At 42.5% G+C, this 16,900-nt stretch overlaps 1 protein-coding gene across 1 annotated transcript in view; it reads left to right on the top strand.

The window, feature by feature from the left end:
• Nucleotides 1-882: 882 nt before the first annotated feature.
• The window catches only part of RBM7 (RNA binding motif protein 7), a 383,615-nt gene continuing 367,597 nt past the window's right edge, over nucleotides 883-16,900 (top strand). Inside the window, exon 1 of the mRNA XM_044080975.1 lies at nucleotides 883-1,047. Within this exon, the coding sequence (XP_043936910.1) occupies nucleotides 987-1,047 (61 nt within the window). The 5' untranslated portion in view covers nucleotides 883-986. The remainder of the gene's footprint in view (nucleotides 1,048-16,900) is intronic.

Here is a 16,900-nt window from a genome sequence, read left to right on the forward strand (position 1 = left end):
AATTTTAATGGAAGATGTAAAGTTTGGATTTGTTTTTGCCTCTTAAAATTGTTTAGAAGCAGGAAAGTCCTGAAAGGTTTTATTCACTCTGGCTGCTTAGTTCCATCCAAAAGGGATGTGGTGTTTAGGCAGCCAGTGTGGCATTGTGGGACTGAAGGTGAAAGCCTTTGGAAGCTGTCCACTTATTGTATACTTGGCAAGGTGCATCCATAGACTGCAACTCTTAGCATCCACTGTTATGGGTTTGTGCAGCTTGCTTTTCTGGAGCAGTTGGTAGTGAAGGTTGTGTGCTTGATAAATCTGTAGCACAATCAACAGTGCTATAGTGTACTGCGTATCGTAATTTTAAGACATTTAAAAAAAAAAAAAAGGGGGGGGGGTAAACAGCTGTGTAATGCTCCATAAGGAAAGTTATCTTGTCAAACTTAACAGCATTTGTTGTGTTCACTTTAAATTATTTAACAAACACAATATTGAACTACCAGATGGTTGATATTTCAGCTTTAGGTAGAGATCTAGTTTTCATAAAGGGAGCAAGTAAAGCATGTTAATTACAAATCGGCACTACTGATGTGAAGTGGTCACTTTAAGAGCATAATGTTAGAGGATTGCATCTTGAAGGTGTGGGGGTTAGGTGCATGCTAATGTACAGAACATATGTGCCTAAGGTGAGACCAGTCTGGATTAATTTCCTTCAACGAAATGAGTCTGCAGCTGTGGACACTAACATTAAGGGGAATTTTACTGGCTGTTTACCCTGTAACTATCCATTTGTTAAAAAAAATGAGTATATTATAAGCAGTGTTTAAGAAATGTAAAATTTGTATCTTGAAAGAACAGCAGATGTAACATGTTAACATAATTGTTTACTCTCTGATTTACAGGCAGGTCCACTATTAAAAGTTAAAATTCCTAAGGATAAAGATGGCAAACCTAAGCAGTTTGCATTTGTCAATTTTAAACATGAAGAATCAGTTCCTTATGGAATGAATCTACTCAATGGAATCAAACTTTTTGGAAGACCCCTCAAAATTCAGTTCAGATCAGGTATCTCTAACTCTCGTTGAAACTAATCACATTCAGTGTATAAATAGTATTTGTAATATAGCTGTCTATTTTCAAAAGTTTTAATTTTGGGAATTTGGTTTCAAAATAGCTTCAGTTCTGCGAGATTTTTGTCAAGTTAAGGCATGGAAAGCAAAATGTGATGGCTTGCTTATAGGACCGTAGGAGTTCAGTTGTGACCCCCCCCCCCCCCCCAGTAAATGTGTAGTTTTGGGGGGGGTTGTACTCTAGCAGTAGCCTTGAGCAGAGTAAGTTTGTGTTGCATTTTCTTCATAAGCAGTAACAAATTTATACGCCTCTGCTTAAAAAATCAAGAAAGCAAGACGTTTCCAGGTTAGATATTTTATTTTAGCGTATGTTTCAGCAGTGATCGATCATGGTTGTATCCTGTCGTGTATGACCAAAGTGTTTTTCTTCTGTGAGCTTTGTGATGCTGGTGGCCAGCTAATGATTGTTTCATGACTGGGCTGATCCCCTGCTGAGGAAAGATTCCACTGTTTTAATTTGAGGAAAATTTGTATCTTTCTGTAGAAAAAAATTTCTCTGGGATGCTTGTATTTTTTAAATTGTATTTACAGTGGTTTTACTGTTGTGTTAGGGACTGGACTTGGTGCATCTCTGAGACTGTGTTTTATTACATTGAATTTATTTCAAGTAAGATTAGGCTCTCTCATGCTTTGCTTTCCATCTGTGAGGCTTCATACTGTAACCACAGTGCAGATGTTCATCGTGTTTCACTGTTGCAGTCATCACTGTAGGGTTCTTCCTGCCGGCAGGCAGCCCTCGGTCGGCCAGAATCCCAAAGTCTGGGTGCTCCCTGACGTCAGAGCGCCAGGAGTACAAAGCTGCCAGCCTACACCATGTTCTCCAGTCTTTCTTGCCATGCGGTGGAAGCAGTTCGCAAGTGCCAGTCGGCTGACTCCTGATATTTTTTCGTGCTTCATTCCGAAGACTTTCTTCTTCTTCTCAAAGCTAAGTACCCCGTTGTGGAAACTTTTTTTTTTCTTGCTCCAGTCCGATGACAGAAAAAGTTAATAATTGTATTTCTTGTGGGAGGGAAATACTTCAAGGATTTCCACTCTTACTGTATTCCTTGTTTAGGCCCTGACCACGACGTAGCTAGTTGTCTGTTTTGTGCTAGATTTAACCAACGTACTATTAAGCGGAGGTACGATTTTGCTTTTCACTACTTTGGGCAGGCGATTTAATTACAATATGTCGGACACTCTTCCGACTAATGGAATTCACAAACGACGCAAGGATAGGAACAGGCCTCCGAGGTCCAAATCAGACGACTGTTTACAAGCAGAGCCAGCTACAGGTTCGGCCATAGTCCAGTGAGGTGCTTTCGCAGCCCCTGTCGGCCATTTCGGAACAGATTGCTGAAATGGACTCCCACGAGGAGTCCACTAGGCCTTTGAGTACTCCAGCTGCAGGACCTACAGACAATGCTCCCTCGGATGGGTCCAGAGCCGCTGTGCAGGTACAGGCTTCCGAGGGGGTTTTCAGGCCTACACAGCTTCTGATAAAGGCAGAGACAAAGGCAAAGACTCCAGCCCAGGCCACTTCTGATCCGGGACACAAATCTCAGAAACAGATGCTTAAAATGGCAGAGGACTTACTAACCATGATTAGGGGTTCACATCCCCCTCCAGACAAAAGGCCAAGGCAAGAATTGGATTATGAATCCTCTGATCAGTCATCTATTTCTTCAGTGTCTTCTTCTGAACAGGAATATACTTTCCCTCCTTATGAGGATTCTGATGCTGAGGAATCCATTCCATCAGCTTCTCCCCCTGAGGATTTTTTACATGACCTAAGGGAACATTTTCACTGGGAAGGACAGGAGTACGCTGAATCCAAGAGAAGGCTTGGGGATTTCCTTCTTCCCCAACACAGACCCCTGGCTGTTCCTCCTATTTTGGATATTCTGGATGATGTCTTTTCTGAGGCTAATTTAACTCCTGACTCCTTTCCTCCAGCCCCTGCTAAGCCTGACAGATATTACAGGGTCCCTGACTCCCACAGAAATCCTGCTGCTGATCCAGAAACCATTTCTCAGGGTCCTTAGAGTGTTAAGGCCGCCTCTGCTAAAAACCGTATTCCGTCAGATAAGGATTTTAGAGCTTTGGAGAGATGGGGCAAAAAAGTGTACACTTCTGCTACTTTATCCATTAGGGCTTTAAATTGTCAATTTCATATGCTAAAATAACAGCAATTTCTGCTGTCTGTTATGAAACAAAAGCTAGGTACCATTTCTGCATGTGCAGATTTGATGCATGCTACTGAGCAAGTGGGGAAGCATGGCTTACACTGTGGTTTTGATGCCTTGGAGGCTTCATGCAGGGTGGCTGCCACTGACACAGTCACTAGAAGGCATGCTTGGTTAAAGGAACAAAACTTACCTGATCAAGTGAAAGCAAAGTTACTGGATGCTCCTGTTCAGCATAATGTTTTGTTTGGGTCCAAGGCTGAAGAGGTGATAAAGAAAATGGAGGATAAGGCAAAATCCATGCAAACTGTTAAGGATTTCTTACAAGTTCAGCCCCCAAGATTTAGCAGAAATTGGCCAACTAAAAATTGGTCCTTTCCCAGCTCGGACAGGCCTCAGAGGGGTAGATACAGGCACTCCAGAGGGAGGGACCAAGCACAGACGTCTTACAGACCTAGACAGTGGAGTGCTTCCACCCCCAGGGGTGGAGAGGACAGACCTCAATCTTGTAGAAAACAGGCTCAATGACTCCCCTGCATGGCTCCAGGAACCTCCCTCCTGAAAGCCCCTCTAGGAGGAAAACTTTTTTTTTTTTTTTTCAACAAAATTGGACTTGCATAACCCAAGACAGACAAGTGGGTTCTGGATGTAGTTTCAAGAGGTTACAAATTCCCCTTTCATACCTTGCCAAGACCAAATGGATGGCCAGACCTACCAAAACACCAATGGGCAGAGGCATTAAACCAGGTGGGATCCCTCATGGCTATGAGGGCCATAGAACTGGTTCCACAATCGGAGACTGGGCAAGGCTTTTACTTGAGGCTCTTTCTAGTTCCCAGAAAACAAAATTCATGGAGACCCATCCTGGATTTGTCAGTCTTAAATACTTTCCTGGAGATACCAAAGTTCAAGATGCTTACTCTGCAGCAGCTCCTGCCAATGTAATCCAATCGGACAGGAGTGCAGAAAATACCTCAGGTTCAAGTCCGGCATGAAACATTACCAATTCTCTGCGCTGCCCTTTGGCTTGTCTACTGCACCCTGGGTCTTCAAGTGCCTGGCACCATTAGTAGCTTTTTGCAGACTCAAGGGAATTCAAATGTACCCTTATCTGTACGACTGCCTTATTCAAGCAGACAGCAAGGATGTCTTACTCCAGCACCTGGAATTTGTTCAAAATCTGCTCAAGTACCTGGGATTCACTGTGAACATAGTCAAATTTGACACCCACACAACGGATAACTTTTCTGGGTGCTCTTCTAAACACAACAACCCAGATGGCATTCCTGACATCCGAAAAACTACAGCTGGCTTCAACTTTCAAAAGCTTGGCATTAATGCCTCTGCTAACTGCAAGGAAATTCCTGCAGGCTTTGAGTTATGGCCTCCTGCATCCTTCTCATACCATATGCGAGACTACATACGAGAAAAATACAATGGTACCTAAAAAGTGTGTGGTCCAAGCATTGCCACAGTCTAGAGACACAGGCTGCTGTCTTGCCTTGCCTACAAAAGGAATTCCGTTGGTGGACCATGGCATGTCTTCACAACAAAGGGAAAGCCTTCAGTCTGTCTCCAGCCAACCAAGTGTTAACGACTGACGCCTCGGATTACGCATGGGGAGCCCACTTGCATGGGAAAGGCCTGCAAGGTTTTTGGACAGAGGATCAGAAGCACCTACATATCAATTTAAAAGAGATGTTAGCTGTACAGAATGCCCTCTTGGCTTTCAGGGATCTTCTACAGCCAGGACAACTACTGATATGGACAGACAACACCACAGTTACGTGGTACATAAACAAGCAAGGGGGTTCACACTCCTACCCCCTTTGCAGACTAGGCATGACTCTATGGAACACAGCTCTAGCTTGCAAAGTGGATCTACAAGCTCTGTTCCTGCCAGGGAAACCAAATAGTCTGGCAGACAGCCTGAGCCGGAACCTGTCAGACCCACACAAGTGGATGCTAGACTCCCAAATATTCAAGATGATTACAGAAGCCTGGGGCTGCCCGGACATAGATCTATTTGCATCCCCCCTCAACCACCAGTTAGATTTTTTGCACAAGGACATTTCATAAACTAGCATGGAAAGTGGATGCTCTCTCATTCAGTTGGAGGAACCTCTCTGGGTATGCTTTTCCTCCTCTACCTCTTCTCTTATTAAAGATAAAACAGGACAAACCCAAGATGATTTTACTGGCCCCAAATTGGCCTCGACAATTTTGGTACTCAACACTGACTATCCCAGGAGCCTCCTTGGATTCTACCTAAGATTCCAAATCTTTTGTCCCAACACCAGGGTCAGGTTCTGCACTCTCATATCAAAACTTGTAGCCTGGAGTATTCAGGGTCTATGATTAATCCTACCTTTCCCAAACAGGTCATGGATGTCATCTTAGAAGCCAAACTGCCTAGCACTAGAAAATCTTATGCATGTAAATGAGATTTTGCACCTGGATGCATGCTCAGGATTCGGATCCTCTCATTCCTAGTATCCCATTGATTTTACATTACCTGACAGACATGTTACATAAGGGTTTATCCTTCTCCTCCATAAAAATACATGCCTCTGCTATCTCTGCACATTACAATACAGATCCTCCAATCTTTTCGCATCTACTTCTGAAACGATATCTGAGGAGCAAAGAATTTAAGGCCCCCTAGGACACCACCCATACCTGCCTGGGACCTCAACTATGTTCTGGAAAAACTCACTCTGCCTCCTTTTGAGCCTGCTGCCACATCTGATATTAAGTATTTATCATGGAAGATGGCTATCCTACTGGCTTTGACTTCAGCCAGGAGAGTCTTGGAGTTACAAGCACTCATGGCTGTGGAACCTTATATTATTTTTCATCAAGATAGGGTGTCCTTTAGGCATGAAAGTAGGATTAGTCCTTAAAGTGCTTTCCAAAGTGGCTTTAAATCAAACTATTCACCTGCCAACTTTTTTCACTAATCCACAAAATAAGGGGGAAAGGATCTTGCATTCCTTGGATGTACACAGGCAACTTCGTTTTTACCTGGACAGAACCAAGGATATCAGGAAAACAGAGCAACTGTTTGTTTCTTATGCAACAAATTCCCAAGGCAAAGCTATTTCAAAACAGACCATTTCTAAATGGATTGCTCATGGAATCAGATTTTGTTACTCTCATCATGGAAAACAAATCCCAGGAAAAATTAGGACTCACTCTACCAGAGCTGCTGCTACTTCAGCTGCCTTTCTCAGGGGATTACCTACCAAAGATATTTTGGAGGCTGCAACTTGGAGTTCAGTGCATACTTTCTCTAAGCACTATAATCTCCCTCTTTACTCTATGTCTAGGGCAGGCTTTGCTTCTGCAGTCTTGCAGGGCTTTCTAGCCACCCCTTCTACTCTATAACCACCACCCTTTATCTCAGCTTTGGGATTCAACCCTACAGTGATGACTGCAACAGTGAAACACGATGAACATAGTACAGTTGTGTACACTTACCATAAATGTAGATGTTCGAGTCTTCACTGTTGCAGTCTGGGTTACCCACCCTCCTGTCCCCCCTTATACTTTTATTACTGTGGTTTCCTACTTCACCCTTCTGAGGTGTATTTGCTACAGGGTATGGGGTTTGTTGTATGTTACATTTTTGTTTTACTATTAGCCTTCACTTTTGGGCACCTGACATCTGGGGCAAGAAAAACTGGAGAACATGGCGTCGGCTGGCAGCTTTGTACTCCTGGCGCTCTGACGTCAGGGAGCATGACTAACAGCCGACGCCGGACCCAGACTTTGGGATTCTGGTTGACCGAGGGCTGCCTGCAGGCAGGAAGAACCCTACAGTGATGACTGCAACAGTGAAGACACTTTAACATCTACTTTTATGGTAAGTGTATACAACTGTACTTTATTGGTCTCAGTTCTTTCGTCCGTCTGTAGGAAGGTTACCATGAAATCTTTTGGTGTGAGCTTGGTTCCTCCTCTGCCATCAATGAGCGACTTTGCTGTGGCTGGACTTTGGTTCCTTGGACCAGTTTCTGTGGTGGTCCTGGTATAGTACATAACAGCCACGGAGGACTAGGTGTTGAATACATGCACGACTTTTGAGATGTCCTGTGTGGGCAAGGGAGACACTCCCTCAATGGTCTCTGAAGAAGGGATGGGTGAAGATCTAACTGCATAGTTCAGATAGAGAACCTCAGCCTTGGTCTTTTATCCAAGGAGTCCCCCAGGAAAATGGGGGGGGGGGGGAATAGTTTGCCCACAGACCAAAGCAGAGATTATTTGCTTGAACTTGCTAGGGGGTTGGCTTGTTTTTTTACCCATTTAGATATGTCCCGGTAAAGTTTTGCTGTCTTAATGACACTAATGTTCAGTCAGAAGAGCAGGGACTGGAGGGCGAATGTGCTTCAGAAGATCACTGTGCAGTAGCCTTGGCTGTACAAGTTGTATCCTGCCAAGGATATAACAGCTGGATAGCTTTCAGGCACCTTTTATGTGTTCAAAAGTAAGTCCGCTCGAGTTAAGCTAAGTCACATTTTAGGTGTCAAGCCTGTCAGAACTTTCCTGCCACTAAAGAGAGCTCTTCCTGCGGGCTTATGAGGATCATTCAGCTAACGCTGTACCAGTACTGGGCAGATATCTTTCTTGATTAAAGAAAAAAATGCTTCTCTTTATTTTTTGTTTGAGAGATTGTACTTTCTCCATAAAACTTTAATCTAGAAAAGTGTGTTTAATGACTTGGCAAGCGACTTAAGTGGGGAACACCACTTTTTACTTCTGTGTTAAAACATAGTTAAAGCACAGAGTAGTTAGGTTTACTTTTGGTAGCTGAGGTAAGTGTTTTTAAAGTGTAGAAAATTACAACGTTTCTGTTTTACTGACTACTGCTGCCATGCTTGCTTGGGAATTGGGCATATTCCATGGAACAGCCTACCAATTCCTTTTTCTAGAGACAAAATGAAGATGTTCTTTAACAGCCTTTACAACTACAGCAGGCTGCTAAAATGCCTCTGCCATTTTTTTTTCCTGGCTCCCTTTGGCATCCATACAGTCACCCTGAACCAGGGGTTAGACACCTAGCATATAGGGGAGACGCACTCAGTCGTGGGAGAAGGGTAGAGAATGCCATTCTGACTAGCCCAAAATCTGTCTATCCCTAGGTAGGTTGTTACTAGCAAAAGTAGGTCTCTTTCCAGAAATCCTTGTAAAAAAGAAATAAAACCTAGGCCTATATCTTCAGTCTCAGTTATTTTGGAATTGGGAGTGATTGGGTTTTGCTCATGGTTTAGTTCGGGCTCCTGACCCTTGAAGTGTGGCTGTCTTCTGATTTAAGCGGTCTTCAATTTATGAAGAGGTAAATTGAACAGCCATGATAAAGTGTAGATTATCTATCTTTAGTCTCCCCAAGTTTCTTATCCCGATTCTGGAAAGAGTGGCTTTGGCCTAGCCTTTGAATTAATTCTGTGAAACTGTTTGTTTGTTTTTTTTTTTTTCCCAAAAATTATGACTTGTTACCGTAACTTCCAGCACTAGCCTGCAATTTCTCATAGCCTGCCCCCCCCCCCCCCCCAAAAAGCAGATGGATTGTATAAAGTTTCTCTGTTACACCCACCCCAGGTCTGAGCCAGTAGCTACTGTTTAAGTAAATCCTTCTGCTGATGAGTTTCTGTCTTCCAGCAAGGATTGGAGGGCTTTTGATGGATTTGGGGAAAAGTTTATTGTTCTGTAACTCTGTTTTAGAATTCTTAACTGTTCAGGTCATAAGTTTTATACTTTCCTCACTTTGAGAGTGAATATTTTTGACATCTGTTTGGTGCAGGTTAGTTACTTCTGTTTCAGGTGACTACCGGTTTGAAGTGTGGATATGATTTTGCTGCTGCCATTTATGGTGCTGCCACTCTGGAACTGTTATGAGAAGGTTGCTTTATCAAAATCTCCCAGATGTATAAAATTGAATTCTCCCTTGTATAGATCCTTAAGTGTGATGAGAGTTGAGCTACTTTTTAGGGATCTCTCAGATTTTAGCCATCTTTCTCTGTTTTCCAAGGGATTTAATGCTCCATCAACCACCACCTTTGAAAAGGCAAAATAAACAGTTTCAACAAGCTGCTGGTAAGCAAATGTTTTAAAAAGGCAGAGGCAAGGAGATTCCTAAAAGAAATACTGACCTGTGTAGAACAAGAGTCAGTTTGAATGACTGTGTGAAGCCTTTCCAAACCCTCTCCCACCCTGGAGGCCCTTTTAATCCTTCCAGAAAGTCTGGACCAGACTCTCCCTCCTGTCATTCATTGAATGCTTGCTGAGAGGGTAATAGCTGTCCCTTCTCAGATAAGGGAAGTTTTATTCAAAGATGTTCACAGTGCCAAAGGAACAAGGTTCTTGGAGAGCAGTTCTGAGTCTTTCCTGTCTGATTCTGTGATAATACCAAAGCCGAAAATGCCCCCCCTCCACAAATTTCTGCCCCTTAAGAGTGTGCGTAGGGCCTTTTTTTTTTTTTTTTTTTCCTTCCCTGGAAAACATTTCTTTGCGGTACGGTCTACTATTCAAGGCTGTTTAAGTATCTTGATCCTGTGCTAGTCTACTGTAGACTGCAAGGGATTCACATTTTTCCATATTTGGACAGCTTTATCTTTATCGTGTCTTTCAGCGTCAGGAATCCCTCAGTTGGGTAAGAGACCTGTTACACACAGTGTGGAGTTCCAGGAGAGCTTACAGAAGGCTTGTCTAACTACTCGGTTTTTCTAGAGTGTCCCCTGGACACCTCAATTTATAGAGTTTTTCTTTTGCAGCAAAAGTCCGTATTTGGATCCATCTCTGAGTTTTTCCACTCAGACTACTGTTTCTGTAAGGGGAATTCTCAGGTTTCTCTGTCTCGTAGCATCTATGGTACTTCTGATACCTCTTTGAAAGACTTCAGGTACTACTGAATTTTTCTCATGTGAAGTATCTATGGTTCTAGCATAAACGTTCCCTAGATTTGTAAAAAAGGGAGATTTTTCTGATAGCGACTTTAGATTTCTCAAGATGCAAGTCTGCAGTTTTATGCAAGTCTGCAGTTTTATTTCCAGCTCCAGCAGTCTGTTACAACAGACTTATAACTTTTGGTTGTTCATAGACAAACGTACTAGGCCCTTTTGGCTATTTTTATGCCTAGCTGATGTCCCAAGGGAGAGAAACCCTGTACCTTATGACTGAAGTAAACACTAACCGTTGTGCCACCTCCCCAACAATTTCCCCATGGGAGAACGTTATGTGCTTAAAGGAATTGCTGAGAGGGAAGGGGGTGCTCCCATGGGGAGAGGATAGGCCATCCTTTGCTTTTTGGGTAGTGTCTGGGAAAGTGCAGGGTCTTTAAAAGATTTATAGTTTTTACTGGCATTTGCTGCGTGCTTGTCTTCCCATGAAAAGGCACTGTTTTGCTTGACCATGGAACAACTGGTCCCATGGTCAGTCTTCCTTCCAGTCAAAAAAAGGAAAAGTTAAGCAAACAATTTTGCCGTCACAAATGCTGTGGCTGTTTTGCTGTACTTCAGACAATTTGTCATTTTACCCCAGATCCTACAGTCACTATGGACTGGGGTTGGCCACATCTGAGGCTGATGTGGTCCCCTCTGGGCAAGACAGAGATCTACTGTTTAGTCCTGGGCCAGGGAACAAGGAAAGCTTCCCTATTGTCAGTGCTGTGCCCATCTCTGGGGAAGCTTCTGCTACTATTAATAAGGTTGGCACCTGTTTTCCTGTCAAAAGTAACCAAAAACTAATCAGTGTGTATATACTCAAATTTTCTTGGACAGGAGTGGTTTACTGGGTCTGGCTCAGGGTTTAATTCAAGCTGTCGATTCTTGTAAAGTAGTTTCTGGTAAAAGAGGGATTCATCTTTTACCAAGAGATTGAAGATTTTGAATCCGAACAGGAAGATGAAGGAAGAGATTCAGGTTTTTCTCCTCTGATTTCTGATTTAGACTTGAGAGCTCAGTCCGGGGGGTGGGTGCTCTTTGAACCTATTGCTAGAATGTGCCAGTGTTTTTCATTAGGAGAACACTGAGGTTTCTCAGTCCATCAGAACACAGTGAGGTATTTCACAGTGAATTTTAGAACCTACCCCCTTCCTCCTACTATTGCCTGCAGTTTTCTTGATAGCCACTCAGTTTCTACTAAAAAGGAAGATGGCATGTCTAGGTGTGTGTGTAAAGTTCCCCCATCTCAAGTCCTTCATACACTATTCCCAAACCAGAGCTAGCACCTGTAGCTTTAGTTGATCCCACTTAATTCCAGTCTTTGTGCTTTAACTGATAATGATGGGGATACTTCTGCAACCTTTAACTTTTGAGTTGTCAGACCCTTATGTTAAGGTTTGTTCTGACTGTGAAAAGTATGAATGTTTTACCTGCAGTTTTTCCCTCAGGTAAACTCTGCTTTTAAATTTAATTTCTTTTAGTGCACTGATTAACTATTCATTGTTTACAGTGTGTATCTAATCTTGCTAGAGCTGTGGTCACTGAAACGGTTTTGAGGTTTGCATGGCTGCATTCTCAGAACCTGAGTTAATGTTAAAATGATATTTTAAATTTTCTCTTTGGATAGTGTGTTTTTAGCCCTTCTGCATAGGTAATGGTGTGAAACTGTTAAGCTGATCAGCCAATCGCACAATTTTTCAGCCCTCCTTTTCCTAAATACTCATCCAATTTCTGCTAAAAGCAGATTAAACAGTCTAGACAAGGTCCAGGTAAACATGTTTAAGAAATATCAAGGGGTGGTCCAAACAAACCTTGACCCCCCCCCCCCCAAACCAAGGACAGTCCAGTAAGTCTGATTGTTCAATAGACCTCCTATTTTAGCCCCTTTTTTTTTCTTCCATGAAACCTGAACCTTTTTTCTGTGGCAATAATTTCAGACATCAAGGTTGCAGATGACAGTGAGGCAATTTGTGGGGATGGTGTCATAGTAGTTTCCATCAGTTTATTACATGCTGTCTGAGTGATAAAACCAGTTCCTCCTGATGGAAGGATTGTTCAAGGATGCTCATTATGCCAGAGAGAGAGAAGATTCTTGGAGACCAGTTCTGGATCTTTGTTAAACCTATTTGTGATAGTGCCTAAACTCAAAATGTCACTTCACAACCTGTTGCCTCTTCCTCTTTAAAGTTTCCTGGTAACATTAGGCTTAAAAGATGCTCATCACTTCAATATTCATCCAGATGACTTAAGGTTATGCATGTCTTTATCATATCTCTATTTTGGACAATCCACTGCACCAGGAGTGTTCAGTTTCTAGCTCTAATTATAGCTCATTACAGACCACAGAGTATCCACATTTTTCCATCTTGTACAACTTTCTCAACTTTTGTAGTCTTAAGTGTCTGGAATATCTCTCTGGTAAGAGTTCTCATTCAAGCTGGGATTCAACGAGAACATTGAAAAGCCTGCCTTGATTCCATATTGGATTGCGTTCCTGGTATGTCAACTAGGCACTTCAGTTTGGAGAACTTTTCTTCCAAAGGAAAAACAAATTTATTTCTAAGGTTTTTCACTCAAACCTCACTTTGAGGGAATACTTCAGGATTTTGGGTCTCATGGTTCTGAGATTGTCCATGATACCCCTAGCAGGAGTACACATGAGAAACAGTGGTATCTGAAGTACCTATGGTCCCTGTCCCAGTACCAGCACCCTGTCTTTTCAAATCCCAGTGCAGGGGTTTGTCAGACAAATCACTTGGTGACTCAGTCAGTCTGAGTCATCCTTAGTCCCTGGAACAACTTCAGGTTGTTACAGACCATACCACAGTCATGTAGTGGTTCATCAGCAAGTGGGAAGAAGCCAGTCATTCCCCCTTTTGCAGACTAGCCAGGTTAACTTGGGATCAAGCTTCAGAGCACTGTCTTGGTCTAAGGCACCATACATTCCATCAGAGCAAAATTGTGTAATAGATGGGGGGGGGGGGGGTCTTCCAAGATTTGATCTGTGGCTAAGTTTTATTACGTAGGTCTGTTTCCTATGAACAATGAACTGGCAAGATTCTGTTCTAGGGCTCCATGCAAGAATACCTGGAAGAAGGATGCCTTTTTCTTTCCTTTGATAGGAATGTTCTTGGATGCTTTTCCACCTTTTTCACGAATATCCAGGGTTCTTCAAAAGATTCAGAAGGAATCCCCCAAGATCATTGTGGTGAATCTCTTCTGGCCCGTGTGGCTGTGGTTGTCTCTTCTTTTGGAAGTAAGGGATGATTACCTTAAGCATCCTAATGGACTTGGATCTACTTGCAGAAGCTAACACCTTAATTTCTTTTAGGCACCTATTTACTGAAGGTGTGCAGTGGATACAAATGGAGGCAGAACAACTAGCTTCTAGAAAATCATGTTAGCAATGAAAAGATCTGTTTGGTGCAAACAGCATAACCATCCTCTGTTTAGGGCTACTTCTCTGTTTTTTCAGTATTTGTGAGTTATCCCATGGCCTTTCTTATTCCTCTGTCAAGGTTTATCTTCCATTTCAGCATGTGTGCTCATGGATGACCCTCCTTTTAGTGCAGTCGCATGTCAAAATATTTTTGAAAGGGGGTTTGCATCTGCAGGTAAAATGGTGTCCCACTTTTAACTTAATTTCATGTTTAGAGAAGCTAGTTCCTGCATTTGAACCGCTGATGTGGCTGACTTGAGGTTCTTGCCATGGAATGCAGTTTTACTGATTTGCACTGTCCTTAGCAAAAACCATTCTAAGTCACAAGATCTATGGTGAATCAACCCCATGTCATTTTCCACAGGGGCAAGGCTGAAATCATTTTATGCCTAAAGTGGTATCCAAGTGTACTTTTAAGCCAAACTGTTTTTTCATTCCTGGACCTAAAATGAGGAGAAAGGATACTCCATACCTTGCATATCCACGGACAACTCTTGTACTGTCCTAAACTGGAATATTTACTTGTCAGATCAGTTCATTTTTCAAGACAAGGACTGAGGACCTTTGTCTAAGCAGACTGTTTACAAGTAGTTGTGCAAGGATATTACCGTTTGTTACTCACCTTAAAACTTTTCTAGGCAGGGTTAGGGCCCACTGTGGCAGGGCCTTGGCATCCTCTGTGACCTTTTTGGAAGGAGTTGGATTCAAGTATTCAAGAAGCTGCTACTTGGTCGTCTTTGGATAGTTTTACCAAGCACTATTAGCTTGATTTGTTCTCTAGTTCAGGCTTTGCTAGGACCATTGTCTCCTAACTCCCAAATGTAGTTGTGTAAGTAGACTTCACCATAACAGTGGATGTCTGAATAATCACTGCTGCAGTAGCAGCTCCCTCCTTCACTCTAACCATTCTTGCTTTTTGGTGCATGTTCTGTGCCAGTGTGTACACACTGGTTTTGGGTTGTTTGCTCCTAATACTGCCCTTTCAGGGCTCTGTCTCCATGTTTGCTAGCATGAAAGCACTGAAGGATTAGATTCCCAGATTTGTCTTTTAGTCATCAACTTGATTTGCCTGATAGTTTGCACTTGTGAAAGGCACCCTGAAGCTGGCCAACTATTAACATCCTTAGCAGGATATATTCCCATATAGCTGTTACTACAGCAGTAACCATTTCTGTTCTAAGTTTACTTGTGCAACAGTACTTTTTTCACATCTATTTGGAATGTTCAAGGGCAATTACCCCATGCTTCTTCACAGCCTAGGTAAGTGCTTGCTACATCCAGACTTCAAAAACTGGCAACTATCTGCCTGGATTGTAAAGTCAGTACCTTTTTAGGCATCTGTTTTGATAACGCGCAGCAGGTGTTAAAGGAGGCAAGAAAATCTGCTACTAGAAAATCTTGTATTGGAAAAATGGGAAAGGATTTTTCTAGTAGCTGCCAAGACAAGAACCATCACTTGTTTCAGGCCTAGTGTCTCACTGGTTCTACATTGTTTGAGTTACTATCTTCTGGCCTGTCCTGTTTCTCCAAGGTTAATTTTGTTTGCCCATGGATACCCCTGTTTCAGTGCAGTCTCTTGTAAAAGTGCTTTTGAGACTTTAAATACTCTTGGAAAAACTGCTGGCTTCTCCGTGGTATCTTTATTTTGTGTTGGAAATAACTGATGCTGCATTTACACTAGCTTGGTGGGCTGACTTGAGGTTCTTAAAATGGAAAACAGTGTTACTAATTGCTCTGACTTTAAGAAGAGTGAAAATTGCGGTGGTGGGTAAAGCTTGTTTTATTTTCCACAAAGATAGGGTTTCCTTGAACTAATCCTTCATGTCAAGTGTTTTTGGGTTTAAGCCAAACTAGCAATCTCTTGTCATTGCATAACCAAAAAGTGAGGGAGGCAGGATACTCCGTACCTCATGTCCACAGACCATTTTGCAATTTGGACACTACAGAATCTTTCAGGAACACTGATATTGTGAATGCAAGAAAAGGCAGTCAGTGTCAGACTTCTAGTGTTGTCTCATGCTGTCACCTTTAATTATATTTACCATAACAAGGGAATCCCAGGCAGGCCCAGGGCTTATTCTGCTAGGGCCGCCTCCTGTGGCATTTTGGAAAGGGTTGGTTTAAGTGTTCTAGAATGAGCAACTTGTCCTCTGTGCATTACTTTTACAACACACTACAAACTAGATAACTTTTCCAGGTCTAGAACAGGCCCAGGGGTTCTTCACCCTCCTCCCAGTCACTCTACACTATGGTAATCTAGCCATATTGCTAAGGCTATTTGCAACAGTGATCGATATTATGAACGTAATACAGTTGTGTAAGTAAACGTATCATAACTGTAGATGTACAAATTGCTGCTGAGAAGTAGTTTCCTTCCACAAATGCCTTATTTTGTATATTTATCAGGATTAGGGCCTCTAGCCACATGTCAAGGACTGTACTGGAAACCTTTGATGTAATGGGATCCTATCTCGCCTACATTCATAACTGATGGGTTCGGAGCCGATCCGTCTGCTCCGACTCTGCCACTATATACTAGAACGAAGTCTCTCATTGGCTGGGCTTCCCCTTATCCCAGAATGCACCATGCCTGCTTCCCCAGATGTTTGCCGCTTTTCAAGCTGGATGTGGTCTCGACTTGGCTGGAGCTAAGTGTATTTTCTTGACCTTTTTGGTCTTTTTGGCTAGGGTTTCTGTCAGCTTTTAAACAGCTGTTTTAACAGCTTTGTGAGCGTTTGTAGTCAGTTTTTGTGAAAGTTAGAATTTTATATTTTTCGAGCTTCTAATGTACTGGGCAAGGCCCGTTTAAGTTAGAGGGCCTTTGCCCTTATTGTGTGATTATTTTTCTTGTTGTGTGACTGAAATAGTTTCTTGTTTTACCTGTTGTATCGGGCTAAGCCCGTTTGGCTTTAGCCCATATATTAGTTTACTTCTGTGTTTTCTAGCTATATGTTACCTTTTCTACTGTGTTCAGTATGTCTAAGGAGCAGAAATCAGGATTTAAAAAATGTGCTAAACGTAATTATAAAATGTCTATTACAGATAGCCATGCTGTCTGCGTGTACTGTTTAGGGCCTAAACATCTACAGGATACTTGTAGTGTTTGTCACGCTTTTTCTTCCAGGGTCCTTCAGGAAAGAAAAAACAAGCTGATACTTAGAGGTCTTATTAAGCCTTCTTTTGAGGAGGCGTTGGCTTCATCTCCAGCTTCTAAAAAGAGATCGTCTGCTCCGACCAGTCCATCAG

The sequence above is a fragment of the Protopterus annectens genome, chromosome 8.part0 (assembly GCF_019279795.1).
Source record: "Protopterus annectens isolate FY-2018-M chromosome 8.part0, PAN1.0, whole genome shotgun sequence".
NCBI classification, from domain to species: Eukaryota; Metazoa; Chordata; order Ceratodontiformes; family Protopteridae; genus Protopterus; species Protopterus annectens.